The sequence below is a fragment of the Mytilus californianus genome, unplaced genomic scaffold (assembly GCF_021869535.1).
Source record: "Mytilus californianus isolate M0D057914Y unplaced genomic scaffold, xbMytCali1.0.p SCAF_7, whole genome shotgun sequence".
NCBI classification, from domain to species: Eukaryota; Metazoa; Mollusca; class Bivalvia; order Mytilida; family Mytilidae; genus Mytilus; species Mytilus californianus.
In genome coordinates this window covers 37,741,624-37,768,524 of record NW_026262723.1, presented here as the reverse complement: position 1 = coordinate 37,768,524, position 26,901 = coordinate 37,741,624, and the positions used below count along the sequence as shown (strand labels likewise).

Below are 26,901 nucleotides of genomic sequence, written 5' to 3'. Positions count from 1 at the left end.
AAAACAAACAATAAACATAAACACAATACTATAAGTGGAGTTTCTGTTAGCATAAACATCATTGGATACCAAATACTTGGTGAACGCATTCTCCAATATTTTGCTTAACATATGTAATTAGATGTTTAAAAATTTTGTGGGTAAACTCTACAAGAGAGAGGGATATGAATTTCTAATTTTACGCAGTTAGGAATTGTCGAAGTTGAAATTAATGAACTTTTTCATAGGGAATGGTACTTTGATCACGATCTTTTTCATGATCTGCGTTTGTTTATTATCCAGCTAATTAACAAATACATATGCATTCGACCAGTTGTATGGCAATATCTAGATGATAACAGTGAAGATACGTGTATTAAAAGTTTGGTGTATCTTTCGAACAAGAATCAGCAGTTTAGTGTCCGACTCGGACAGAAAATTCATTATAAAATTGAGTGACCAAATAGTCTAGTAAAACGAGTTAGAATTAACAATTTATTTAAATGCTTTAACAATCAACCATTCGTATAGCCGGCCCAAAGGCATATAGAAACGACTTCCAATTATTGAATCTATATACAAGATGTTTTTTTGTAAAACAGATGAAAACGTAATACATGTACTGGAAAATATGTACTTTTTTTTATAATAACAGCAGTTCCAACTTCTCATCTGCTAGTATACGGAAACTATTGATTGATGGAATGGTTATTAATGTCCGGTAGCAAATATTAAATGCACACCAGGACAAGAATACGTTGACGTGATGTGAAAATGAACTATTCGTGTTGTCAAGACCTACATACTTAGTCAATTTTGAACTAGTTCACAAGGTAACAGTCATTATTCCCGGATCGATACGAGTTGAAGAGTCTTCGTTCTAGTAAGATGTGTGCTATTGGGCGAAGCGGAAATAATAATTTGCAAGTTTTTTTGTTAACCCTAAAGGGATTATGTTTTTTTTTTGCACTCAATTAAAGCGAGTCTACGTTATGGTGGTGGTACCGACAACTATGTAGCTGGTATTTTCTAAACAATAATATAAAAAGTTTACACCAGTGGTATGTATTTATGGTACACATACATGTCTTACATGATTAAAAATTTCGCTGCATGTGTATTCCTCTTGCTTTTATTCTTTGTGTTGTTTTTAAAATGCATACATAGAAAGACAAATTCCTATATATGTTAACTTTGTACCCCTCTTTCTCTCTGTTTTTTTTTCCCTTTTTTGTGTGTGAAAACGACGTGGATGCACGTGCTGCCGTGCCTCCGGGTAACTACGCCCCTGATAACTCAAAAATGAAATTTTGAATCATCACCAAAAAGTATACAGATCTTAAGGTTAATATAACTAAGAAGTGTGTAAAGTTTTAAGCAATAATCATAAACTGTTTTTGAGATACGGCGCAACATGTGAAAAACCCCTCCCCCTTTTTTAACAAAATACTCAATATCTCTAAAATAAAATTTTGAATCATCACCAAAAAGTATACAGATCTTAAGATTAATATAACTAAGAAGTGTGTAAAGTTTTAAGCAATAATCATAAATTGTTTTTGAGATACGGCGCGACATGTGAAAAAAACACACACCTGTTTTAGTTACTAAGTCCCGTAACTCAAAAAATTTTAATCTTATTTTCACCAAAAGTATACAGATCGTTTGACCATCATAAGAAACAACTATGTTAAGTTTCATGAAATTTGGATAAGTCATTCTCAAGTTACGGTGCGACATGTTTACGCCGGACAGACAGACGGACAGACGGACGGACACCGGACATTTGTATACCATAATACGTCCCGTCAAAAATTGACGGGCGTATAAAAATGCACAGCTCGCTATATGTACAGTATAACCTCGCGACATTTGTGTTTAGTCACGGTCAGTGTAAAATATTTAATTTTGCATGTCCCATGACTGAACCTAATATCACGTGACAGAGGTAAAAAGTCATGTGAACATCATATGTTTTTGAACAATAAAATAGTTGACTGTCGCTTTTGTTTGTAGTCAACATGGGCATCCTGTACGCTCTGCAATGTTTTCTGTTTCTTCTTTCTATCATAGCGTCTGTAAACGGCGACACTCCCGCTAACTGCACTTACGAGGACTTGAGAGGAGAGTGGTTGTTTAAAGTCGGTTCCGGTGGCAATGACAGAACATTGAAATGTGACAGTTTTGGTATGTTATTTAAAAAAACAGCTACATTGTATATGAGCAGATTAGTTATATTTTGATGTCTATTTAGATTAAGAGTAGGCAGTGGAACGTAGCAAAGGTGTTGGAGAAATGATATTGATGCAGGGGGTGAAAAGAAAAAGAGGGGGTGCATATATAAACATCTGAATTTAATCTTTAAATATCATCTACATCTTTGAAGCTGTGCAAAGGGTCTATGGCCCATCATTCATTATACTATATCAGTTATTCAATATGTTGCTCATTAAAAACATATTGTGACGAAAAAGTTTAGTATGGTACTTGAACTAAAGTGTGTATTCTTGTGGTTGTGCTGTGTTGTTGGGTGTATAAGTTTCAGGTCGTGCCTTTCACTCATACACGGACGACAAATGCCAAGTATACTCTTTAACAGGGTTACCCTTGAAATCTACTGGTAGCGTGATTAAGGGAATCCTGGTCACATAAATAAATAAATAAATGGATCCTGGTGCAGTCTGAACGAAGTCTTGTAAGTGAACATAAACACGAAGTCGAATAAAAGTTCAATACTGTATTATCAAAATCACATTATACAAGTATAACAAAATGTACATCTAACTTCAGGCTCAACAATACGGTTCTCCTCTCTTCTCTACAAACGTAACTATCCTCTCCTCACTATAAATTCTCTCTCCTCCTTATCTCACGCTCTTTCTCTCTTTTATATGACTCCTACAAGCCTGTATACAAATATAGACTACTAGGGCAACCGGGCCCCGTGTAGTCCGTGCTCCGGAAGTCCGGTTGCTCCGGTAATCCAGGTGCTCCTAGTGTTCCATGCTCCTTACATAAATTTACTAGGGCACCATATGCAAATCATTAGGGCTCACTAGTCAAACAATATATAAAAACAAAAATGTACATGTAGCCTGAGATAGATGATAATAAAAAAAACCTTATCATAACTTTTTAAAATATAAAAATAGCACCCCTAACTAGTTTTGTGTATTACAATGTATGCGATTCTAAATAACAAAACTTAACACAACTTACAGAGATATCATATTTTTATCATGGAATATAAAAAACCATCGGAATCCAAGATTTGATTCTTTAAAATGTTTAAACGTACACTCAAAATTGGGCCAGGTAACACCAAGTAAATAACAAGGGTCACAGGGCTCCATATAAACAAAATTACTTTAAACTAATTTTGCGAACAAAATTTAAGTCTATGTAAAATAAGCACCACTTATTAAAAATAAGAAATATAACAAAAATACAAAAATTATATAGTGCTGACAATGATATATTTTAAGTCTACATAATAGTTTTAGATTTAAGACTTTCAAAACAATGGAGTTAACTGGTCTTAAAAAAATGTAGTTAATCATTGTTTAATGGGCATTGAGACACCATGATTGAAGGGTTTCAAGCGACATATTGTAATTTTAAAGGGCTTCGAGACACCATAAAAATGTAATGGGTTTCGAGCACCAAATAAAGCTAAACTTCTACTTTATAAACAAACACAGAAAAACTTCTGTATAAAACAACATAGTTTACACAATAAATAAACATCTGTTTATAAAGTTACTTGGTTTATTCACTGTCTTCTTCCGTCGTTTCATTGTGGGTTTTTTTCTTTTCATTAGACCGTCCAATGCCGGATGACCCACACCTGGCCTCTGGTGTCAATCTCCTCAGCGTAAATCTGTCTCTCCAGAATCTTTACGGTCCCCTTCTCGGTTCCGGAAATTCTGGTGGACGATTTTTAAACATCGGGGATCTGTCTCTTCCATGCCATATATCACGGTTATAGAATCGCCCTTGGGATCCTTTACCGTTATTCCGTGGGTAATTATCAGGAACTTTATTTCTGTCGAAATTTTCTCTTCGTGTTCCTTCTGCTTCTGCAGTTACATCTTCATCACTATCCCCGTCTTCAACTTCAAATATAGGCCGCTGAACTGGTTTGAAATGCTTGGCGAGGTCCTTTTCTCCTACTCTTAAGCATTCTTCCTGCATTGAATTAATTACCGCCTCTTGCAGGGTATTAGGTCTGGTTCGCTTGATAGCAAGGCGAAAATCTTCTGACTGTCTGCACTTGTCAAGGAACGCTTTAATAGAGTTCTCCTCATCAATCTCAGGATTGCCCAGATACGCTCTACGGTACAAATCCTATATGGCTTGACCAAAATCTCTCAAAGATTCTTCCGGTTTTCTCTTTCTCAGTTTTGCCTCTGTCACATACCTTTCTTTCATCGCCGTATGTCCAAATCTCTCTTCCATCTTTTGTTTAAGACGATTATTATCTCTCTGTATTATAACTGGCATCCTGTATGCATACGTCTCCGCTTGACCCCTAAGAGTGCTTAGTAGGACCCTTCGTGACTTTTCATTGTTCCATACATTTAACTCGGATATCTTCTCGAAGTATTGAATAAACTCATTCCAAACATCATTCCTTGCTCCGGAAAAGGTCCTCCGTACAGGATATTCATTAGATGGAGGAACGTTCCTTCCACGGATACAAGTATTCGGGTATTCCGTAGTTGTTCCGTTTATGTCAGTACATTCATTTTCTATACTATCAGACTCTGGCAATTGGACATGTCCTAGTGATAAGCCCATGTTTTCCGATGTATGCCCGGGTGACTCAAACTCCATTTGCCTTTGCCTGTTTATAACAGGGCAATTAGGCCAAGGGCTCGAGTACAAGGGCATTTCATCTGAGTCATAGGGCGTACCAGTATCAGTGATAACATTATCCGGAGTACGGCTTAGCCCATTATACATATGATTAGGGCTTCGCCTGTTCCTGGACCATGTACAATGTATATGCAGTGTTTTCTGAATTATAGCCAGTAATGACGGAATTCCATACTAATTTCAAAACTATCGTTGAAATTATCAGGCATATTATCGCTAATAATCCAATCACTACATATTCCTGGGGCTTCTGTACTGCCCTATTGGTAGGAAAATAAATCCATGCTGTTGCAATGAGGCCGCTACTGAAAGTAAGCAAACTAATCCATATTTGCCAAAATTTCTTCCAACCATTTTCTTTACCACTTTGCGTATTGCTCATCTCCTGGACAGCTCTATCCTGATTGTTCCTCGGTGAACAATGCCTGATTCTCCGGCGATACCGGATATCTGGCATAGTCTCCGTGTGAACATCATGGAGAGTACCAGTGGCAGGCGAACTACCTAACCCAGAATCTGCTGTGGAAAATATCTGGTTTCTTAAGCAATTCTGCCTTACCTGAGAGAGCGTTGGAGCCTGAGTTGATGTCCTTATTCTTCTTCTTGGTGTTTCCATTATATTATAACAAGTTCGTTGAAGTCACACACAGTAAATCCCACCGCTGCCACCAATGTGACGAAAAAGTTTAGTATGGTACTTGAACTAAAGTGTGTATTCTTGTGGTTGTGCCGTGTTGTTGGGTGTATAAGTTTCAGGTCGTGCCTTTCACTCATACACGGACGACAAATGCCAAGTATACTCTTTAACAGGGTTACCCTTGAAATCTACTGGTAGCGTGATTAAGGGAATCCTGGTCACATAAATAAATAAATGGATCCTAGTGCAGTCTGAACGAAGTCTTGTAAGTGAACATAAACACGAAGTCGAATAAAAGTTCAATACTGTATTATCAAAATCACATTATACAAGTATAACAAAATGTACATCTAACTTCAGGCTCAACAATATGGTTCTCCTCTCTACTCTACAAACGTAACTGTCCTCTCCTCACTATAAATTCTCTCTCCTCCTTATCTCACGCTCTTTCTCTCTTTTATATGACTCCTACAAGCCCGTATACAAATATAGACTACTAGGGCAACCGGGCTCCGTGTAGTCTGTGCTCCGGAAGTCCGGGTGCTCCGGTAATCCAGGTGCTCCGGTGATCCGGGCTCCTAGTGTTCTGTGCTCCTTACATAAATTTACTAGGGCACCATATGCAAATCATAAGGGCTCACTAGTCAAACAAAGAAATCTAAATATAACTCCTAATTAATATAATCTCTGATGATCTCTAACTGTATTAAATGGCTATGTGTGAAAATACAGATGTATGTAAACCTGATACAATCAGATAACATGCTTGACCTAACATATAAAAATGTTACAATATTTACATGTTCAAATTAAAATTAATATTTCTTGCATGACTACCTCTTATTATGTCTATGAAATAAGATGTGAGGCTGTTCGCAAATGCCTCCCAATCATCTATATTTAATAGTTTTGTTGGTAAGGGAACTACCATTTAACTTCAAGGGGGGTTATGGTTTTTTCCTAAAAAAATATTTTGATCCCCAATTTGTGGTCTAGCAGGTGACAAAAAAAAATATTCTGAATCCAGATTGTCCCCATACCTTATAAGTGTTAAATTTTTAAAAGAAAAATTTGATTGATAGTGTTGAAAAACTAAAAAAATGTTTGTGCTTTGTGCTAAAAAAAAATTCTGACTCAGGCAAAAAACCATAACCCCCCCCCCCCCCCTCCTTGAAGTTAAATGGTTGCTCCCTAAGCTGTTCCAGTCTTTGATGGTACAAGGAAAAAAGTTGTATTTGTAAGTGTTGGTTGATGTTTGAAGATTTCTGAATTTAGGTTGGTGGCAGATCTTCTTTACACCATTTCTATCTTTTTTATGTGATTTTCCTGGACAGGTACAAATGTATGGATCCCGTTTGCACTGCCAGCTTGTTCTACATTTGGTCTTACAATAGTTTGGTATGCTCTTTTCTTAATTTCTTCTGGGAATTTATTGATATTTCTTCTCAGGAAGCCTAATGATTTATTAGCTTTAGCTAAGATGTTACTGATGTATATATCCCATTTCAGGTTGTTGTTGAACTGAAAGCCTAAATTTGGGTTTTGGCCTACATCTTCCAAAATTTGGCCGAGCATCTGGTAGTTATGCATTATAGGTTTTTTCTTGTTGGAAATTCTTAATACATAGCATTTTGACACATTAAGTTTCATCTGCCATCAATGGCCATTTAGATGCCCAGTCAACCAATAGGCAGTTTGTCAAGATCTTTTTGTTACTGATTGCAGTCATCAGTACAATCTATTGCCAGGTACAAAAAGGATATCATCTGCAAAAAGGCACAACTTTGACTGGACTCCATCTCCAATATCATTGATATACAAAAGGAATATCAATGTACCTTGAGATACTCCTGATTTTATTGCCACAATAACCTAATTATGGTAAGGTGGTCAACTTTGACACCTGATACATATCCTTATCATAATAGTTGTGTTACCATATATATATACAGGTTTTGTAGCTTATTTTACAAAAAACTGTGTTTAATCCAGTTGTTTATTTAGAACAATATTAATGAATATTTTAAACTGAAAAAAACATAAGATTTACATAAGAATTAATTTCCAGGTAAAACAAATCAAGGACAGGTAAATTTCTTTGTGATTTGTGGGGAAAATCAGGACATCATATCCTCATATCCTCCCAAAAGCAAGAAAATAAACACAGGCCATACCTGTTATCACAAAGGTAATGATCTCTACATCAAAAGATTGGATGTGCTAAATATATTATTTAGTTACACATGTAATAATCAGATTGACAAATGATTAATTGATTAATGATTGTTGAATTTACAGTCAGGGGACTTACTTAAATGAGTGATTTTCTAAATCACTGATTCAAGTAACATTATGTCCATAAAAGTTGGAAGTAAAAGTTGTCTTTCTTTAATAATCACCTATTTAAGTAGTACAAATTATTCACTAGACTGAGTGATTTAATTTTTTTGTAGCTTTAAATATAGAATACTAATGATCCAGGGACTAATTATGTTGCTAAAATTATCAGAACCAACATCTGTGTTGATAGGATGACCGGGTCATGTCAGGTGATGACCTTGTACTAAATCTAGGATAATGACATAAAAAATCACTTGTTTAAGTATCATACCTCAATTTCCTTCCAAAAAATCACTTCAAGTATCATTATTTTAATAACCCCCACTAATTTCAACACCCCCGAACAGTGAAATTTTTATGGCGAACAGTAGAATTTTATTACATAATCTATAAGATGAAACCTTGAATTTTACAGGAAAAATACTCCCACTGCTGGGAAAAATCTGTGAAGAAAGTATCAGTTCATTATGTAAAGCCATTTTTATAGCATTTTTTCAACTAAAATAGAATTTGCAGCTAAATGATTGCATCAAAAGCATAAACCTTGCTGCTTAAAAGAAGCAAAAAGTTATTTTTTTTCAATTTTACTAATGAAAAGATATTATCTAAACCTATGTGTTTAAAATTTTGGTAAAACTACAACATCACAATTTGTGACAAAACTTCGCATTTGCTACTTAAATAAGTGATTTAAAAATCACTTATTTCAATAAGTCCCCTGACTGATATAAATACATGTATCACAAACTGAATAGTTGTGGATACTAAATATACCTGACAACATGATTTGCATAATTTTTTTATTAAAGTTTACATTTGATGTACAGTAAACCTGAGACTACTATAAAGTAGTCTCAGAGTAAACAATCTTTTATTGTATTTCATCTCATGTTTGTACCTTATTAAAATATTATGGCATCGAAAAGTTACCTAAACCAATGGCTCATTCCTACCACTAAATATACAGAATGATTTATACATGTTATAGTTAGGATATTATGCTCAATTTTCATTCATGTTACATTATTAGCATACTCCCTGAAATCTTGATTCTTTTGAACTACAGAAAAGATTGTACAATTAACAGAAATAAAGGTTATTGTATTCTTTACTTTCTCCATAAAGAATGGTTTACATGTGCTTTGTTAGATATGATACTTGCGACTCTAAGCATGATAAAGAAGGACCTTTGATGCCGATTCAGCCAAAAGAAAGTTAGTGTTTCCTACAGGAGGTTTTGGCGTGGTATAGCACCCTGTCAATTTTTCTTGACTCCATGCCCTTTTTCTGGAAAAAAAATTGCCTCCATGCCCTTTTTCTATCTTATTTGATAAAGTCCTGTTGTAATTTAAGATCAGATCTGTGATTCATCTTTTAATAAGACCATTTCCAGTTATTTCCCCAAGTACAATGAAGTATGCCATATTATTTTTTAAGACTCTAGTAGAAACAGTATTAGGAAAGTACTGATTTTTTTTATCAATAAGTAAGATAGAAATAATACTTCTACTTTGTACATTTGTATAGCTGTTTATGTGATAAGCAATATTAAAGAATACATGTATGATCATTTGACAAAAATATTGTTTTGTTTTCAACATTAAATGACAAATGTTTGTACATGTACAATGTCAAAATAGCTATTTTTCCTATGTTTTATCATATGTAGACATATAATTACATGTATCTTTGTACATGATAATATCTTATAACTTTGTCAACAACTTTAATATAATGTACTTATTTTAATGTCCTACCTACATTTAATAAAGGGGAGGAGGGGAAAGATGTTTTCTGGCCACTGTACAGCCTTCAACAATGAGAAAAAACTCTACCAAATAGTCAGCTATAGTTCCTCCCATCCTGTATCAGGTTAAAGTCAGCTATAGTTTCTCCCATCCTGTATCAGGTTAAAGTTTTTGTTAAGGCAGTTCACCATGAAGTCAAGTTGAACCTGAGTACACATGTTCATTGTCATGAAGTGATCTTATAAAATCGTATAACAAACTGTTTTTTTTTTTTTTGTCACAAGGATTTCGCCATTCACTTAACATTAAAATGTGACAGTGGGGGCCATGTGTCCATAGTGCACACAGTCTTGGTGTTTTTTTTTTTTCTAGTAGGGATACATTTCGTTAATGCAATGTAATAATGCCAGCCAACTTGTGTTCTAAATTTATTTTTACTATTAGTAGAGTTCTCTGAGTGACATATGTAATTTAAAACAAAAAGGTTTAATGAGTACTTACTTTGACAGTCTTGAAGTCTTAGCCTTTATTACATGTTATTTGTAAACATGGTAGTCAGTGAATCAAAGTAAGATTGAGAGATATAATATTTTTAGCTAAACTTCAAAGCCTCTAGTACCGGGTAATTCCTTTTTCTTTACAATGTAAAATAATTGAATGTTTTCATACAAATATTCCAGATCCCTAAATAAGTTTTGTTTCTGCACACTTTGGGTAACAAAAATTCTATAAATTTTGTGGAAAAATAAGATGTCATACTTTTATTAAGCACATTTGATTTGCTGATTTTCAAGTGCTTGGCCAAAGCATGATGAGAATTTTTCTTTAGTTTAAACTGATTTGGGAAAAGGTCTTGTGATTTGATTACGTACTAATGAATGTAAGTGCATTTATAAACTAATCTTGTGATATACACATAGAAAGTAAAGTAGATAGTCATAATCTTTTGATTCTTTAATTGCTATGTCACTTAATATGATGTTAAAATCTTTATTGCATACAAAAGATGTTATGTTATATATGTCAAATTATTGAAGAATCTCTATTCAAAATTGGGGAAAAGCCAACATTTATTTTTAAAAACTTGACGCATATGAATAAGGATGTAAATATACATGTAGCCCACAAGATATAGAATTTCAGTAAATATTTTAAGTAGAAACATATTTTTTTAAGATTTTTTTTAACTTAATCTTTGAATTTGTAGAAAAATATATTTTATCAAATTACACCATCTAACAAGGAAGAAATTTAAGATAGAATCAATAGTGAATACTTTTTTCTATACTTCCCTATCATTTTAAGTAGATAAAACCATTTTCCCTTGTCCCATTTTGAATTTCAATTTTAACTACAATAAATCTCAATAGGAAGGGGGAATTCATTTTACATTAAAGCAAGGCAGTCCAAGGAGGCTAGGTCATTTAAGGATTTTATATATAGTATACTACAAGCAATGAAGTCAAGAGAGATAAAATGTATTTGACCTAAAATGTATATACTGTTTACAAGTATATCTGTTATCACTCCTTTCATTTTTTGTCAGATCCCATCCATTGCAGATCCCTTAATACCAGTTAAAATTATCAAATTGTTGTATCTGTCAGACATCTACCTCCTGTTTTCCAATAGTTTGAATTATAAGTGAGGTTTTGCACTACAAAGTTTGAAACTTCTCCTTTATTTTATATTCCATATGTTTTGCCTTTTCACAAACCTAAAAACAGTTTTTATTAGATACCGACATAGATCAGTGGTTTGAAAATGATAGTGGAAAACATTGATACAGGGATGTTGACATTTGATATAAATGTATTTTTATTATACTAATTATAATTTCAGAAAACCAATTATTTAATTGATCTTAAGTTCTAATTTTGTATAAAAAGAAGAAAAGAGTTATCTCCCATGCAATACATTTTATATACACTACATTTCCTGTGGATTGTGCTTTTCCACCTGCCCACAGTGACAGTGGGCACAGGCTTGGTCAAATTTCTAGATTGTCCTTCTTGATAACCTTTGCATACATGATGTTTTTTATTTTCATAAAACTTTAAAATGTTCTAGTGCAATACTCATGATACTGTGATGGCATCTTTGCTAGCCATGGGTTATGATTTGGCTCCTCCTCTTCAGTGAGGGTAGGATCGCAAACCTTGGTTAGCGATGATGTAGTAACATAGGCAGTTATGCATTAATGTTCAACATTTCTACTAAATGTAAGATACAAACTTGAGAGAACATGGACTGGCTGTCCATTGTGGAAAGGGTAAAAATGCAAAATTCACATAAAATTTTGTGTATAATTACAGTTTTCAAATGATATTCCATTTAAAACTAAGATTTGATTTAATGGTGGATCGATCGGATGACACAACTATCCACCAAAGACTAGAAGTAATTCACTGTAGAAATACCTGAATTTTATTAGGTATGAAATATTTATTCTTATTGTATATATGGAAAAAAATGTTAGATAGAATAACTATATTTTGTCCCTTTTTTTTCAGCAATGATGACCACATTGAAGGTAAAACTGTACTTTCCAGATTATGCTGTAGATCAATATGGAAATAAAGGTTTTTGGACCCTCATTTATAACCAGGTATTATAAATTCTCTAATTTCCTGAATACTGGTTCAAAAAGGAAACAATTCAGGGGCGGATCCAGCCATTTTTTAAAGGGGGGTTCCCAACCCAGGAGAAAGGGGGGGTTCCAACCATATGTCCCCATTCAAATGCCCAAAAAAAAGGGGTGGTTCCAACCCCAGGACCCCCCCCCCCCCCCCCCCCCTGGATCCGCCGCTGCAGTTGAACAAACACTATACTGACCATAAAATCTTTGAAGTTCAGGATTCATATTGACTCCTGTCTTTTTTCTGTTCTATTGATGTGAAAATAGCATTTGTGCTAACACTTAGATATCAGTAAAACAGGATATTTATTGAAGTTGTTAGGTTTTCACTGTACTAAGGATAGATTAATAATACATAAGTCAAATGAATTATACCATTAATATTCACAAATGGCCAAATAACATGAATAAACCTTATGTTTGCTGTTTTCCCACTGAATGAAATTGAGTTGTGTACTACTATGTCAAATAAATTAAGAAATTATCTCTTTTATCATGTTTATAATAAATTTAAAAACAGATAGAGAAGAAAATTTATTCTTGAATGCATGATTTTATGAAGTACTCCAGAAATTTTGTAAGTAACGAAGCTGAATTTGCAAAAACAGATGGTTTGGATTAACAATACAAGACAGTGTTCATTATATTATTAAGGTAAGAAATAGATCAATCCATTTTATTATTTCAGGGTTTTGAGGTTGTGATTGCAGGCAGGAAGTATTTTGCCTTTTCCATGTTCAAAAAAGATGGTAAAAACATCACCAGTATGTGTGACCAAACATTTCCAGGATGGTCACATGATACATTTGACAGGGACTGGTCTTGTTTCTCTGGAATGAAGATGTCCAGTGTTGCTCCAAAGACATATCAGCTACCAGATAATAAAAGGTATAGTACACATTAGGTGGTTTGGTTCAAAGTCACCCTTGGTTGAGATATTTATAGCAAAACTACCATAGATATTATATGATAGCAGTGCCCCTTGGCTGATCGAGGGGCATAGAGGGTGTGCCCCTCTTTGATTGCCACCTAAACAATTTCATGTTTTTCATGATATATATGGCATTTTCAGCATAAAATTGTCCAAAAAACATAAATTTTTTTAAAATCATTCAAAAAATGTGTACCCCTATATTCAGATTTCTGGAATTAAGACCCCAACCCCACCACTCCCACTGGATAGGGTCATGAATCAGAGTTTTATCTCCTCAAAAACTAACACTACCCCTCTTTCACAGTGAAACACACAACACCAGCAAGAGTGGTTTTTAAGTGTAATATCTATTGAATAGAAATACATAAAGAAAAATAAACCATTAATTACAGTATTTACTTTGGTAATCACTACTAAGAGTGATAAATAATTGAAACACCTTATTTGAATTGCATCTCTATATCACAATGACCTTAAAATTAAGGACAAATACAGAAAAAAGAAGATCTTTGTTGTATCATTTATGTTTTTCATTAAGATTTTCCTCCTGATTTTAGCCTCTTATAATTATTGACAGCTCAAAACTAGTTCACTAAAATTTGTAATCCCATGAATTAAATCACAGTATCTTTGTACTAGACTGGTAAGTTCAGTCAGACTTTAAAAATGCTAGCTCAAAAGTGGACTGTCCACAAAAAACGACTATTAATTACTCTACCTGGACAAATTATTCTGACTTTAACCTGATCTGTCTTTATTCATAATCATTAATGCTGCATGCTTGATGGAAAGGAAGCAAGTATCAGCATCTTTAGTTTGACAGGCAAGGGGTATTATCACAGACATCCTGGACTTGACGTGACTTCATCACCGTAGTCCTTTTCAGTTACAAAAATTCTCTCAGTTTCTTTCAACTCTCAGTATGATTACAGGGATTAATTCAGTTCATGAAGATTGAAATAATTATATTTTTTGCAGGTTGTATGGTGATATTTTATACAAGACTGACCACTCTTTTATCAAGAAGATTAACCAGCATCAAAAGAGCTGGCAAGCCGTCCATTATCCAGAATATGAAAAAATAACAGTGGAAGATATGATCAAAAGGGCTGGTGGTAGAAAGTCAAGAATTATTGGGCAAGTTTAATACATTTTTTGTAATAAAACAACTATTCTGCTCAGTTGTGTGTGAACGTCAAAATTATGGATTAAAATGCTTTTAATTCATTTATGTGTGATACAGTGTTACTTGAGTATTTTTTATCTTTTTGTCATTGTGAGTTGATAAATATTGTCATATGGACATTTTTTTTATATTTTAAACAGTTGATTATCTCTGATAACCTAGTGATTTCCAAATAGCCTTTAAATTACATATATAAATATGCATCATCATGATCATATACTGAATACCGACCGTGCAAGACCCTCATGGATAGTCAAGGTCGTTAAAAATAAACCTCATTGACGATATACTGAAACTTGACTTATCAGTATTTCATATACAGGTTTCTCAGTAAACGGTGAATTATTTGTAAAACAATTTAACTTCCTCGTACACTTTTATACCTTTTTCATCATAATAAAAAGTACTTGTGTATAATTTTTCTATTTTTGTATCCATACTGTGGATTCATGTTTTTTCATGGACCAATTTTCATAGATTAAGGAAAAACTGTATTTTTGTGGATATTCGATTTCATGGTTTCGTCAAAGTCTGATTACAAGCCAGTAGTAAATTTATTGTTATTGAACATCAAAATTCACAGTTGATCGATATCAATGAAATGCATGAAAATTAGTGCCCCACAAATCATAATGATTTCACAGTATGTAAAAAGATTGAAAACAATTAAGTTATATAAATTATGAACATTAAATATTCAAGTTTTTTGTTGTTTTGGACTTTCTAAAATAAACTTCACATGTGCAGTTTGATATTGTTAGGGTGAATGTCAGTAATAAGCATTGGCAAGGATAAAAATATATTGATGAGGTGGAAAGATGAAATCATATAATGTTTTCATTGAAATGATTTTTTTTTCAAATAAATTACTGTAAATTCAGAAATTATTGCGAGGTTTTTATTATTGTGGAAAATGCGACTGGGTTATAATCGCAATAATTTAAACTTGCATTTTGAAATTTTTTATATGAATTAAACAGGATTATTCTCAATATCGCAAAAAATTAAAAACGCATTTTAGTCTAAAATGACAAAATTGCAATAATAAATACACGCAATAATTTCTGAATTTACAGTATATGTTCAAGTGTGCTTATTTCAGTAGCATCTATTGGTCATTTTAGGTTTGAAGATGTTAGCCAGAACTGTATACACCCATATTACCTTAAATTGATAACTTCATGAAGAACAGCAATAAAAGGCTTAGTCCTTTGATATATATCTCCTGTATAATATATCTTTACGATAGATAATTTAGCTAATCTGCAATCAATTCCATCTTCATGCCTTATATATCATGTACTGTGTTACAACTCTAGATTCTACTGACGAGGAAAGGTAACACTAGGCCACTGAAAGCTGAATTTTAAGTTCAGTCTAGGTGGCAGAGTGGTCAAGAGCGCTGGACACAGTGCAGGCGGTGTTGTATCACCTTCACTGGTGATCCAATGGATGGATCTGTCGTAGAGTTGTCACTTGTTTAGATGTACTTATCAAATAATTATTTCTGTGAATACATCTTACGATCCTTTACGATTGATAATTTAGCTAATCTGCAATCAATTCCATCTTCATGCCTAATATATCATGTACTGTGTTACAACTCTAGATTCTAAAGGTAACACTAGGCCACCAAAAGCTGAATTTTTGTTCAGTCTAGGTGGCCGAGAAAATCCAGCACCTGGAGGCAGGCTTCAGCTGGCAGTGTGTGGATTAATCAGTAAAAAGAGTAATACAATTACACAAATGAAATCATAAATTGCCTAACAATGTAATTGCAACACACTATTTAGTGTGTAACTATTAAAATGTTAAAAACGGATAAAAAAATAAACGCAATATTTCGCTAGACAAACTAGCTTCATGGAGCGTTCATCTATCCAGGTAAAATTGGATGCAGATAAGAAACAATTGCAGCTCATTGTACCAAGAATTTTGCTGCCTTATAAATAATTCAAAGTTTGGATGAAGTTCAAGATTATTTATTTAATTACGAAATTTGTTGGTGAAGTTTGCAATGTCCATTGGCCAATATTACAGAGATATAAAGATGCTGTATAATTAATTATTCTTTATCTTTCCTGTATCTTTTCTTGTCTTTTGCATTAAGCCCATCAGGTTCTAAAGTATAGAGCTGGTGGATCCAAAAGTTTTCTCTTCTCCTTCTCGCTGTGGTGTCCCACTCAGCATTCACTTCTAGTAGTCTGTCCCAGTGAACTCATTGGATAGCAAAAAAATGTAGAAAAAATATAGTGTAACAGATAAATAAGTAAAAAAAATTTATTGTATTCATTCTTTATTGAAACAGAAGGCCAAAACCAGCTAGACCAACCAGAGAACAAACATTGAAAGCTCAATCTCTTCCTGACTCATTTGACTGGAGGAATGTTGGTGGAATGAACTATGTCTCACCAATCAGAAACCAATGTGAGTAACTTGAACTTTGTCATAGTTATATAGATAGAGTTAAGTCTGAGAGCATGATCTGACAAGATAGCTAGATGATTTGCATTATCTGTATTTAAAGCATTATGGCTTTATTTAGTTTCATTGGTACTAGTTTTGATGGTATTACATCTATTTATAGTACAAGGGTACAATGAAAGATATCATTTCTTTGACATGCACCAGTTACCTATTTTATTTCCCAAAACAAGACATGCAATTTTAAATGGATCCATGATCAGTTGTCAGAATCTGATGCATTCTGGGTAATATTTTCAAAAGCATACACCAAAAAGTTGTGATTGGCTGACAACGTCCTAAACAATGAAAATTCAACCAATGATGTAAGGTTATTTTCACTTTGGTGTACGAACAATGAGATTACCCATAGTCCTTTAGATTCTGAAAAGGCCAATTCAACATTCTGTGTTTTGGGGAAAATCACGATCTTTGAAATTGTTACATTAATGTGATATATAACTTAGTTCAAGAAAATATTTAAGTTTCAATATAATTTTTGCTTTTAAATATAAAAATAAGGAGATGTGGTATGATTGCCAATGAAAACACAATCCACCAGAGTTCAAATGATGACGATAAAAGCACATGTTTTAGGGAAAAGATACAAAGAACACTACAAGAATATGCAGGAATGTTGCAAAAAAACCCTCTGTATTTATCTCTGTGCATTGTTAAATTACACAAAACACAAACAAACTAAAAACAAACAAGTATAAGCAGGAAATATAAAGTTTTTTATTGGTTTTTACCATTTATTAAACATGTTAAATGGTTTTCAAAGTCATAGGGAAAATGTACAATGGGAGATAACTTTGATTCAAATTTAAACCAATAATGACAAGAGAAATATTCTCAGATATTACAAAATCTTTTATTTTTTGGCTGGAGCAGTATGGACTTGATGATCTAATTCTCTAGAGAAAAATAATTTCATATGTCCATTCTATTTCAGCCAATCATATTTTATTGTGTTTGCAGAAAAGTTAAAAAGTAATTTTCAGGGCTTTATCAGTGATTGTCACCATCAAAAATAACATCTTGCTTCACTGTTGCTTTTCTATTGACTCTACTTAAGAGAGGCGAAAGATACAATAGGGACAATCAAAGTCGAAAATAAACTGACAACTCCATGGCTAAAAAAGTAAAAAGACCAACAGACAAACAAAAGTACACAAAACACAACCTAGAAAACTAAAGACTGAGCAACACGAACCCCACCAAAAATTAAGGGTTATCTCAGGTGCTCCGGAAGGGTAAGCAGATCCTGCTCCACAAACATCAGACTAGAGCTAATTCTACATGATATATAATAATTTTCTAATTCTTTTATGAAAGCTGAAATGAACTTTGAATGATATATATTTACAGTGAGTTGTGGTAGTTGTTATGCCTTTGGTTCATTAGCTATGAATGAGGCCCGTGTTCGTATTATGACAAATGGTACAAAGACTCCAGTTTTCTCAACACAGGACATTGTTGAATGCAGTGAATACTCTCAAGGTAAAAAAAGACTTAACAATAAATATTATTTTCTTAAGACTTCTATGACATCATAATGCATTTGAATACTTCAATAAAATGGCCAGTTTTAATTGGTTACTTGGTATAATACTGAGTATGAATATAATGCCTCCTTTATTTCATTTTCTTTCTGGTTTGTTAAATGGAAGTATTTTTTCATGTGAAATGAGAATTAAGCATATCATTTTCATGATTAATACCTTGTATGGAGATGTCATCATGTATAGGGAAACTGCTTAATATCATTAGGGAGACCATCATAAGGGATAACTCATAATTGCATAATTTAGGAGTTTTTTCAGTGAAAATTACCAAATCAAAATATCATTGCACTTGCAAGTAACTTGTGGTAAATAATGGATCATCAAAATTTTGCCTTAAACTTTGGGCTTTTTGTGATCAAATCATTGTTAAGTTTTTAGTGTATAATCCAAAAATCTTAAATAGATAGGCTTGGTAGTCATATAATCAGTTTTTTGTGTATAATCCAAAAATCTTAAATAAATAGGCTTGTTAGTCATATAATCAGTTTTAGTGTATAATCCAAAAATCTTAAATAGATAGGCTTGTTAGTCATATAATCAGTTTTAGTGTATAATCCAAAAATGTTAAATAAATAGGCTTGTTAGTCATATAATCAGTTTTAGTGTATAATCCAAAAATCTTAAATAAATAGGCTTGTTAGTCATATAATCAGTTCTTAGTGTATAATCCAAAAATCTTAAATAGATAGGCTTGGTAGTCCTATAATCAGTTTTTAGTGTATAATCCAAACATCTTAAATAGATAGGCTTGGTAGTCATATAATCAGTTTTTTGTGTATAATCCAAAAATCTTAAATAAATAGGCTTGTTAGTCATATAATCAGTTTTAGTGTATAATCCAAAAATCTTAAATAGATAGGCTTGGTAGTCCTATAATCAGTTTTTAGTGTATAATCCAAAAATCTTAAATAGATAGGCTTGGTAGTCATATAATCAGTTTTTAGTGTATAATCCAAAAATCTTAAATAAATAGGCTTGGTAGTCATATAATCAGTTTTAGTGTATAATCCAAAAATCTTATATAGATAGGCTTGGTAGTCATATAATCAGTTTTTAGTGTATAATCCAAACATCTTAAATAGATAGGCTTGGTAGTCATATAATCAGTTCTTAGTGTATAATCCAAAAATCTTAAATAGATAGGCTTGGTAGTCCTATAATCAGTTTTTAGTGTATAATCCAAAAATCTTAAATAGATAGGCTTGGTAGTCATATAATCAGTTTTTAGTGTATAATCCAAAAATCTTAAATAAATAGGCTTGGTAGTCATATAATCAGTTTTAGTGTATAATCCAAAAATCTTAAATAGATAGGCTTGGTAGTCATATAATCAGTTTTTAGTGTATAATCCAAACATCTTAAATAGATAGGCTTGGTAGTCATATAATCAGTTCTTAGTGTATAATCCAAAAATCTTAAAAAGATAGGCTTGGTAGTCATATAATCAGTTTTTAGTGTATAATCCCAAAATTTTAAATAAATAGGCTTGGTAGTCATATAATCAGTTTTAGTGTATAATCCAAAAATCTTAAATAGATAGGCTTGGTAGTCCTATAATCAGTTCTTAGTGTATAATCCAAAAATCTTAAATAGATAGGCTTGGTAGTCATATAATCAGTTCTTAGTGTATAATCCAAAAATCTTAAATAGATAGGCTTGGTAGTCCTATAATCAGTTTTTAGTGTATAATCCAAAAATCTTAAATAGATAGGCTTGGTAGTCATATAATCAGTTTTTAGTGTATAATCCAAAAATCTTAAATAAATAGGCTTGGTAGTCATATAATCAGTTTTAGTGTATAATCCAAAAATCTTAAATAGATAGGCTTGGTAGTCATATAATCAGTTTTTAGTGTATAATCCAAACATCTTAAATAGATAGGCTTGGTAGTCATATAATCAGTTCTTAGTGTATAATCCAAAAATCTTAAAAAGATAGGCTTGGTAGTCATATAATCAGTTTTTAGTGTATAATCCCAAAATTTTAAATAAATAGGCTTGGTAGTCATATAATCAGTTTTAGTGTATAATCCAAAAATCTTAAATAGATAGGCTTGGTAGTCATATAATCAGTTTTTTGTGTATAATCCAAAAATCTTAAATAGATAGGCTTGGTAGTCATATAATCAGTTTTTAGTGTATAATCCAAAAATCTTAAATAGATAGGCTTGGTAGTCATATAATCAGTTTTTAGTGTATAATCCCAAAATTTTAAATAAATAGGCTTGGTAGTCATAGAATCAGTTTTAGTGTATAATCCAAAAATCTTAAATCGATAGGCTTGGTAGTCATATAATCAGTTTTTGTGTATAATCCAAAAATCTTAAATAGATAGGCTTGGTAGTCATATAATCAGTTTTTAGCGTATAATCCAAAAATCTTAAATAGATAGGCTTGGTATTCATATAATCACTGACACAATGAGGTATGTCATTACTTCTTTCCTTTGTATTGTCAATCTGCAAAAATTGCACCTATTGACACCTATTGACTTAGATGAACATAAAAAATAGCTCATCCAATACAAAAATAAGTGTAACATTGTACTTTCTGGAAAAATACATCACAATACTTAGACTGAATCTTCGTTTAAATACTAATTTTTTTAGAATTCCATTTTGTAGCCTGTCTTACTTATATCAGTATAGTAATCAGCATAGATCATAGATCCTTTGATCTTTTGAACAGATCCATTTCAAACTTTTTTCTCCTCTGATATTGGACTGCAGTGTTCTCCCCAGGGCCTTTTAGCATCATGGTAATGTGATGCTATAATCTTGAATGTGATGCTATCTGAAGTGGTTTTCTTATAGATTATGCTATGGATGTGATGCTATAATTTTTAAAAACAATATGGTATTTCAATTTCCCCTGATTACCAGGATGCTAAATGAAATATCTGGGGAGAACACTGGACTGAAACTTTAATTTGTTTTATGGTCACATATAACGAGAGGAAGATCCCTATCAATCTCAATTCTCAATATCAATCAATATATCTATGTGAACAATATAGTCTTCATTGAGCCTCTGGATTTTATTAGTTTGACTCACTGGTACTTACATAGCTCTAGAAAATCAGTACTTTAATACGGTAAATAATATTAATAAATCATGTTTTTCTTTAAGGTTGTGATGGTGGCTTCCCATATCTGATTGGAGGCAAATATGCCGAAGATTTTGGATTGGTTGCTGAGTCCTGCAATCCCTACACTGGCAAAGACGGTCAATGTAAAACTAAAACTTCCTGTCCAAGACAATATGCTACTAAATATGAATATATTGGTGGATTTTACGGAGCGTAAGTTGGGTTTAATATTTATTTACACCAAAGCATCTCCACATGATTTTTTTCCAATTAAAATTTTGGAATGGTCAATCACTAAATCATTTTGATTAAAGTCTGATTTTAATATTCTCATCACTAAAATGACATGTCGGACATTAACTCAAAAATGCTTTAACCAATTTGCACAAAACTTTGGTGAATTGTTTATATCTATTAACTTGAGCTTCCTTTCGTTTTTTATAAATTTTAAATTTTACGTTTCTGAGTTATGGGGTTTTATTCATTAAAAAAAGGGGGATTTTCCAGTTTTCGGACAATAACTCAAGAATGCTTTCACCAACTTGCAAGAAATTGTGGTGAATTGTTTATATCTATTGACATGAGCTCCCTTTCAATTTTTATAAATTTTAGATTTTACGTTTCCGAGTTACAGGGTTTTATTCATAAAAAAGGGGGATTTTCCAGTTACTGGACAAAAACTCAAAAATGCTTTCAGCAGTTTTCCTGAAACTATGGTGAATAGTTTATATCTATTTAAGTAAGCTCCCTTTAGAATTTTATAAATTTTACATTTTACATTTCTGAGTTATGGGGTTTTATTCATTAAAAAAGGGGTGACTTTCTAGTTTTTGGACAATAACTCAAAAATGCTGTCAGCAATTCTCATGAAACTTTGGTGAATTGTTTATATCTATTGATGTAAGCTCCCTTTTGATTTTCATAAATTTCTAATATGACATTTCGAATTAATTGAACTTTATTTGTTTATAGTCTAACAACAGATTTACTAAGTATTGCGCAACAGCACAGTGTATTGCACAACAGCAAGAAATGTTTAATTGAATATTAATTCAATTCATATAACCAATTTCAAGTTCTGTGACTACATTTATTCAGAAACCTGTAATATGTCAAATATTTAATTACAATCCAAATTCAGACCTGTATCAAGCTTGAATATTGTGTCCATTTTTGCCCCAACTGTTCAGGGTTTGACCTCTGCGGGCGTATCCAGCTGCGCTCAGCGAAGCAGTTTATTTTATTTAACTTACTTTTCCTATGTGTTCATCAAGTTCAAAGGTCCATTCACTGTATTGAATGTTTTCCGTTAAAAAAATATAAGCACACTGTAAGACTAAAGCAAGGGCCCTTCATCGACAATGAGAGGAAGTCCTATAGTTTTCTATGTATCCATTAGTCAATATTTTTTTACTTAAATTTTCTGACACTATATCTAGGACTAGGTTTGAACTTAAAACAGCTAACAAGTATATGCATATCAATTAACATAAAATGAAACTAAAAATTCCAATCTTGATAATTAGAATTTGTGAATACAAATTCCCCTACTTGTTTTAATTAGGTTAGAATTAGGTTTTGTGATTTGAAATTCAAGTACACTGAAAAATAATTTTTGGAGTAAAAACTGAATTTCTTGTACCGTACACAGAAACTGCTAATTTTGAGTGTGTAGTGCATGTTCTCCAGAGTATTCCTATGACTGAATTGAAATTGCAGGCTAGCTTTATTATAAAGTTTTATGTGTACTGTTGATGTGCATATCACTTATTCATATTTACAATAGGTGTGAAATTCATGCAGATACTGATTTTTATTTGCTGCAAGAGGAATCGCCTAATTCTGTGATTTTTTCCAATTTATGTAAAAGCAACACAAAAATAGAACTATTAGCTCTTGCCCACCTTTCAAATCAACACTATTTTTACACTTTGCCTGTGTACGTGCAACAAACATTTAATTTTTTTTATAAAATAGCAAATTTCATTTATTAAAAAAAGTAGTCGTTATTATAAATTGTAAATATGAATAATTGATTGAAATATGAAATAATAAATGATTATCCTATATAAAATAATAATTATTGAAATCTAATAAATATTTTATTAGCTATCTACCTTAAAATCAACATCTTAATTATGCAAATTTTGTACATATCATATAATGAACAATTGATTTCATGTGGGATTGTATTAAACAATGTCTGCCAAAGTTTTGCTTCCCAATTCGAAATATTAATAACATATATATTTTATTTCAAAGATTTGTACATAGAGGAATTGCATGCTGGTTTTTTTTTTATGCCCCTACCGCAGCGGAGGGGGCATTAGGTGTTACCCTTGTCCATCGGTCAATACGTACGTGCATCCCAAAATTAGTATCCATTCTCTAACTTTAGTTTGCCTTAACGAAATGTTATGAAACTTATACACAATGCTTATTGACACAGAACACAAACAAGTTTGAATTTGGGTGGTGTCACTTTTACCTTTCTAGAGTTGGGCCCCTTTACAAATGGAAAAATTGCTTAATTTTTCGTTTCCGTTCTCTAACTTAAGTTTGCCTCAACCAAATGATATGAAACTTATACACAATGCTTATTACCAGAAAACTCGGATCAAGTTCCAATTTGGCTGGCTTCACTTCTACCATTCTTGAGTTATGTCCCTTTATAATTTTATATGCAAGCAGAGGCATCATCTGTGTCCCATTGACACATTTTCCATTTATTATAATTTATTTCAGATGAAAGCAAGTGACAAATCACATTCTTAGCAAGAAGAGTTTTCTCTCTTCCTCTGAATATGATTCATTACTAGCTTTCATTCTGATTGAATTTAAAAAAAAACAATATTCAATTCTAAAATGAAGTTATTTTGGGCGAAAAATTATATTTTTACAGAAAAAAAAATGGGGACTAGTTCTGGTAAGCATAGTTTACCTACATTTTACCATGATTTTTATGCCAGAACAAGTTTCTTTTAAATCAGTTTTCTAGTAATGGCATTTTGTGTACAGAGTTAGAATTTAGTTGGAGTTTGACATGTCTTCTACAAAAGATTAAAACATCGTATAGTGAGAAACAAAAATGAACAGTGTTACATTTTGGACATCCAACTAATTTGTGTTACATTACTTTTATCTCGAACAATAACACCATTCAGTACTCCTCCACTTGCCCCAGTTTAGTGAATGTGTATAAGTGAGTTGATTGAATGGTTTGGTTATTTTGTAGATGTAATGAAGAGTTGATGATGATAAATCTGGTCAACAATGGACCCATGGTGATCGCATTTGAAGTTTACGGTGACTTCATGCAGTACAAGTCCGGAATTTACAAGCACACTGGTCTTACGAACAGTTTCAATCCCTTTGAAATTACAAATCATGCCGTGCTTCTCGTCGGATATGGAGTAGATAGTGGGACAGGAGAGAAATACTGGATTGTCAAAAACAGCTGGGGTCCCGAATGGGGTGAAAATGGATTTTTCAGAATTATGAGAGGTGTTGATGAATGTGCGATGGAGAGCATTGCTGTCCAATCATTCCCTATTTTGTAACTCATTCAGTGTTGTTCGTTTACAAAGTTGTTACATTTTTACAATAAATTATTTTTTTAAATTTACAAAAGAGTTCATTTTTATTTTCAGTTGTAATGAAGAACTTATGATGGAAAATTTGGTTAAAAATGGACCTATCGCAGTGTCGTTCATGGTTTATGCTGATTTTATGCATTACAAAAGTGGAATTTATCAACACACAACATTGACTAATGGTTTTAATCCATTTGAAATAACAAATCATGTGGTTCTTGTGGTTGGATATGGATATGATTCAGAAATTGGCCACAAATATTGGCTGGTTAAAAACAGTTGGGGTACAAAGTGGGGAGAAGATGGGTTTTTCCGCATTATGAGAGGAGTTGACGAATGCTCTCTTGAAAGTATTGCTGTTCAGTCATTCCCAATTCTGTAAAATAAGGATGTGGACATACAATATTTTTTAGTTATTTATTACTCTTGGTGGTGATTTCCATGGTGAATACCTGTGATTGTTGGTGATTTGCTCTGAAATATCTTTGTGTTTTTTATTAATTTTATATGATAGAGTCATAAATTAAAATGTTATGCTACTTCACTGTGATTGGCTTTCTCATGTCATGGCCTTTTATAGCCGACTATACAGTTTTAGTTTTTCTCATTGTTGAAGGCTGTACAATTGTCTATAAATGCAAGCAGTACAGTTGTCTATAAATGCTTAAATCTACATCATTTGAACTTGGGTGGATATTTGTGGCAATCATACCACATCTCCTTATTTTTTCATTAAATAATAGGCAGGGCTTTGATTTACCTGTTATTGGCAATGATGTATAGGTTCCCCTCAAGTAAAATACAAGCCACATAGCAAGAGTTACTTTATCAGAATCAGTTTGTGTCTATTTAACAAAGTTTTATAAAAAGTATCTTTATATTTTCGTGAGCCCTTATTCATGTTATTGGAAAGAACAAGTTCATGTGAGCTTTTGTCAACACTTTGCATCAGTTGTCTGTCTGTCGTCCGTTAAAAGTAAAAGTTGCAAAGAGGATCAGTACAAGATTTATCTACCCTTAAAATTCGAGAAAAATCTATAAACCCATTTTGGAGTTATTTCCCCTGAAATCTACTATTTGCAATTTTGTTTACTGTTATTTTGAAAGCTGGAGGAGCTAGATATAAAGTGTGGTGCAAACATTATCAGCATTGGCAGTTTTATCTAACTAAAAAAATTCCCTATTTAGAGTTATAGCCCCTGAAATGTAAGTTTGTACCAATTTTCATATTTTTTGACTGTTACATGTATTCTTAAAACTATAGGAGCTAGATTAAAAGTATAAGTTGCATAAATGATCATAACTACAAGATGTCTCCACTCGAAAAGAGAGACGAAAAAATTACCATATGGACATTCAAACTCATAAGTTGAAAATAAACTAACAAAACCATGGCAGAAAAGAAAAAAAATCATAAGACAAACAACTGTACACAAAACACAACATAGAAAACTAAAGACTGGGCAGCACTAATCCCACCAAAAACCTGGGGTGATCTCAGGTGCTCTGGAAAAAAATTGTAACAATCGGCTTTGGAGCAATTGCCCATGAAATATCCATTTATCCGACTTTCCTAGTTTTGGCTGGTATTGCAAAAACTATAGGAGCAAGGTCAAAAATGTAAACTATTAAAATGATCAGCAAGACAAGATTATCCACACTGAAAATTAGGGAGACATGTTTTAACATTTTCGACTACTTTTCCCAGGATAATATATATTTTTCCAATTCTCAGTTTTTTTGCTGTTATCTTAAAAACTATAGGAGCTGGCTGAAGAGGGTAGCATGCAAATATGATGAGCATGACAAAATCTATCTACACTGAAGACTTCAGAAAATTTGACAACGTG

At 32.6% G+C, this 26,901-nt stretch overlaps 1 protein-coding gene across 2 annotated transcripts; it reads left to right on the top strand.

Annotated features, from left to right (window-relative positions):
- Positions 1-1,914: 1,914 nt before the first annotated feature.
- LOC127707956 (dipeptidyl peptidase 1-like) lies at positions 1,915-25,595 on the top strand. 2 transcript variants are annotated; one of them, XM_052212725.1, is made up of 8 exons: positions 1,915-2,166; positions 12,096-12,190; positions 12,909-13,108; positions 14,133-14,291; positions 16,649-16,767; positions 18,175-18,306; positions 21,500-21,671; positions 25,109-25,595. In XM_052212725.1, the coding sequence occupies exons 1-8, from the start codon at positions 2,001-2,003 to the stop codon at positions 25,431-25,433; spliced, it is 1,368 nt and encodes a 455-aa protein (XP_052068685.1). In that variant the 5' UTR covers positions 1,915-2,000; the 3' UTR covers positions 25,434-25,595. The 2 variants fall into 2 exon arrangements, with proteins under 2 accessions (XP_052068685.1, XP_052068684.1); XM_052212724.1 differs by lacking the exon at positions 25,109-25,595 and adding an exon at positions 24,694-25,088.
- Positions 25,596-26,901: the final 1,306 nt, after the last annotated feature.

What these genes read in the sequence shown, in the direction of transcription:
- LOC127707956 (XM_052212725.1), top strand. Translation starts at nt 2,001, where the DNA reads ATGGGCATCCTGTACGCTCTGCAATGTTTTCTGTTTCTTCTTTCTATC. An exon ending in GGACCCTCATTTATAACCAG is followed by an intron (nt 12,191 to 12,908) that starts GTATTATAAATT and finishes TTATTATTTCAG; the next exon opens with GGTTTTGAGGTTGTGATTGC. An exon ending in CTCACCAATCAGAAACCAAT is followed by an intron (nt 16,768 to 18,174) that starts GTGAGTAACTTG and finishes ATATATTTACAG; the next exon opens with TGAGTTGTGGTAGTTGTTAT.